The sequence below is a fragment of the Bison bison genome, unplaced genomic scaffold (genome assembly GCF_000754665.1).
Source record: "Bison bison bison isolate TAMUID 2011002044 unplaced genomic scaffold, Bison_UMD1.0 scf7180017851711, whole genome shotgun sequence".
In the NCBI taxonomy this organism is placed as follows: Eukaryota; Metazoa; Chordata; class Mammalia; order Artiodactyla; family Bovidae; genus Bison; species Bison bison.
Window position 1 is genome coordinate 9845 of NW_011482284.1, and position 3465 is coordinate 13309.

A 3465-nucleotide genomic window follows, 5' to 3' on the forward strand; every position below is an offset into this window, starting at 1 on the left:
CTCCAGCTCATTTCCGTTATAGTACGAAGAGGATGAACTGACCCGAGAGATGCTGGCCTTGGCCGTGCCCCGGCCCGCGGCTGACGGCCCTTCGGAGGCGGGGTGAGGGTCCCACTTGGAGCTCTGGGCATGGTGGGCCTGGGGGGCGGCTCCTTCCCACCTGCTACTCCTGACTTGTCCTGGCTGAGACAGAAGCTGAGATGCAGGCAGGGGCGGAGCGAGCGTTCCCCAGGAGGCCGGGTTCTGGGAGGAGTCTTGCAGGGCAGCCCTGAGGCTTCCTTTTTTGTTTCCAAAGCCCGCCTGTGGCTCCCGTCAGTGGGGAGTCTCCTGACCAAGAGACGGTGGACAGTGGCGGCCCCCAGGCTGGGTGGGAGGGCTCTGACTCTGAGCTGGACAGGTAGGGGTGGCCCCACAAGGGAGGGCGTGAGGGCTGTGGCGGGATGTGGGCCCCGCGGCACTGGCTCCCTCTGTCCCTCGAGTCCTCCTCCCATGGGGAAATCAGCCCGCAGGCTCTGAGGGGCCCAGGACCGGTGGGACCGAGTGTCTGTGTTCTTCCTCAGTGATGACGAGCTTGTCCCCTACGACATGTCAGGGGATGGGGAGCAGAGGGGCAGCAAGACACCCGCGTACGTGCGGGACTGCCTGGAAGGTGCGTCCTCTGCGTCCCGGGTCCCCCGCCCCCTGCCCAGCCTGCCCACCCACCCCACCTCACTCGGGCCGTGGGGGCCTCTCTGCAGCTCTGACCGCATCTGAAGACTGGGAGCGCTGGGAGGCGGCCCTGCGGGCCCTGGAAGGGCTAGTCCTCAAGAGCCCGGCTGCCACCCGGGAGGTGAGCAAGCGGAGCGCCCTGGCCTCCCTGAGGGCAGGGGCGGGGCGGGACCGCTTCCGGTGTGCACCTTGACCCTTGACCCCGTGGACAGGTGAGCCTGGAGCTGGCCAAGGTGCTGCTGCACCTGGAGGAGAAGACAGCCGTGGCAGGGTTTGAGAGGCTGCGCCAGAGGGCTCTGGTGGCCGTCACAGTCACAGACCCGGCACGGGTGAGTCCCCGCTCTGTATGGAGCCTGGGTCGTGCCCTCGGCGGGGGCTGTGCAGGGGCCCCCTCCGGGGTCATGGCCCTCAGCCGCCTCTCGCCCGCCCTGCCTAGGTGGCAGAGTACCTGGCCGTGCAGTTCTACGCCCTCAACTACAGCCTCCGGCAGCGCATGGACATTCTGGACGTGAGTGCCCAGGCCTTGCCCTCCCCCATCAGAGCGGCACTGGCGGGCATGGAGGTGACGGGGCAGGCGTTTGCCAGAATCTTCGTGGAGGGACCAGAGGCCTCCCCGGCCCCTTGTCCCTGGCGTGAGAAGCTGGGACCAGTGCCTGTCCGGTGCTTTCTTGACAGGGCACGGCCTCGGGGGCTGCGTCCTGTGTTAAATAACAGCTTCACTGAGTTGTGATGCACACGGCGTAAATTCAGTTTTATGATAAGCAAAATAGGGTATGTTCACCCAGTGGAGCATGACTTGGCCTTAAACAGGAAGAAAATTCTGACATGATGCTCAGTGAAGTAAGCCAGACACCAAAGGACAGACAGCAAATGACCTGACTTAGAAAACGGACGGGCGGGAGGGGCAGGGAGTCCATGTTCCCCGGGGCAGGGCTCCGTCTGTGAGGACGGGGAGGCTCTGCGGGTGCCGGGGATGGTGGCGCTTTCCCTTTGTCCACGAGACAGGGATGGTGGGACTAGGTGGGCTTTGGGAGAAGTGACCGGGGTGTGGGCTCCTCAGCAGGGAGCGCCCACCTGCCCCCCACAAAGCGAAGTGCGCCTGTGGGGTCAGACTTGCCGCGGGACTCCCGGTACCTCCACTCGGGGACCGCTGGGCCCTCCGCGGCCCCACCCCACCTTGAATTTGGAAATCGTCGTCCTTCCCCAGCAGGGCGGCGGCTGCCCCAGTCTCCTCTCCTCTAGGTCCTGGCCCTGGCCGCCCAGGAGCTGTCCCGGCCTGGGCGCCTCGGGAGGGCTGCCCAACGGGGCTCCCCGGGGCCCGGCTCCCAGCCCAGTGGGGCCGCGGTCCCGGCCTGGAAGGCGGTGGTGGAGGAGCGCGTCAGACGCAAGACCCGGCGGTTCTGCAAGGTCAGCAGGCCCCCGGCGTGGCCTCCCGGGCGGGACCTCTGCCCCGCGGGCGCGGTGCCCACTTGTGCCCCGGGAAGGGGAGGGAGGGTTTCGGTGGTGGACGAGGGCCGCAGGGCATCGGGCTGAAGGGGCTGTAAGGCTGGGAGAACAGCCCCAAGGCTCAGCAGCAGCTATCGGCCACTGGGTGCGACATGGGGCCATGTCTGGAGACATTCTCGTCCTCACCGGGGTGGGGGGTGCCCAGCCCCTCCCAAGGGTCCCCGTGGGTCCACAGGGCCTTGAGTGCGCGTGTGTTTAGCAGGGCTCCACGGGGCGGGCAGCAGCTGCTGGCCCCAACGAATTCAACGCAGTGGCTGGATACTTCTTCTTCCCCCTCCTTCAGCGTTTCGACAGGTGAGGGCGTTTTCTAGAGCCCATGGTTTGGGGAACAGGAGCCCTGGACACTCCCAGGCTGGGGGCTGAGGTGGGCTCAGCGGGGTCAGGATCTTGGCTGTGGTTGTTCGTAGCGTAAGTGACAATAGGGCGTCAGGGCATCTGTCACAGACGCTGGGCTCATGGCCGGGCTGGGCCAGAGCCTCCATGGTGTCTCAACACAGCCGCCCCCATGTGCCTCCTTGTCCTGGCTCCCTGCCCCAGGCTGGGCTTGACCAGGCGGCCCTGCAGAGTGACGGGGCATCTGTCCACTGCCTCCCCCTCACGGCTCTGGGCAGTACGTGGATGAGGAGGTGAGGAGGGCCGACAAGGCCTGGGGTCCCTCCGTGGCCCAGGAGGGCGGGGAGCCAGCCCTGAGCGCCTGGCTGGCATCATTGCTGGGTTCTGTGTTGTAGGCCTGTGGTGACCTTTGACCTTTTGGGAGATGACCAGCTGGTTCTCGGGAGACTGGCCCACACCTTAGGGGCCCTGATGTATCTGGCCGTCAACACGGCGGTGAGCACCTGACCCGCCCCCGGGGAGCCCACCCCAGCCTCCTGGCCCTGCTGGCCTTGCCTCGGGGCAGGCCTGCTGGGCCTCATGGGCCCTGCGGTGGGGGCTGCTGGCGCCTGGACCCCTGCCCACTGGCGTGCCTGTTGCAGGTGGCTGTGCCCATGGGCAAGGCTCTGCTGGAGTTCGTGTGGGCTCTTCGTTTCCACGGGGACGCGTGAGTGGCTGCAGGGCTGAGGGCAGTCGGGTGGGGGGGTCTCGGATCCTGTGGGACTTGGACAGCGGCAGGCGGGCGGGGCTGGGGTGGACAGCACTGCGCAGCGTCTCCTCCAACCCAGCCTCCGTCTTCTTGGCAGCTACGTGCGCCGGGGCCTGCTGTCCGCCGTCTCTTCCATCCTTCTCAGCGTGCCAGCCGAGTGGCTGGTGGCC

General features: G+C 67.0%; 1 protein-coding gene across 1 annotated transcript in view; it reads left to right on the forward strand.

Moving 5' to 3' along the window:
• The window catches only part of TELO2 (telomere maintenance 2), an 11587-nt gene that overhangs the window by 5749 nt on the left and 2373 nt on the right, over nt 1-3465 (forward strand). The window contains exons 9-19 of the mRNA XM_010851289.1: nt 23-102; nt 296-397; nt 561-649; nt 738-829; nt 921-1037; nt 1145-1216; nt 1951-2115; nt 2417-2508; nt 2943-3042; nt 3189-3253; nt 3393-3461. Coding sequence (XP_010849591.1) covers nt 23-102; nt 296-397; nt 561-649; nt 738-829; nt 921-1037; nt 1145-1216; nt 1951-2115; nt 2417-2508; nt 2943-3042; nt 3189-3253; nt 3393-3461 — 1043 coding nt within the window. The remainder of the gene's footprint in view (nt 1-22; nt 103-295; nt 398-560; nt 650-737; nt 830-920; nt 1038-1144; nt 1217-1950; nt 2116-2416; nt 2509-2942; nt 3043-3188; nt 3254-3392; nt 3462-3465) is intronic.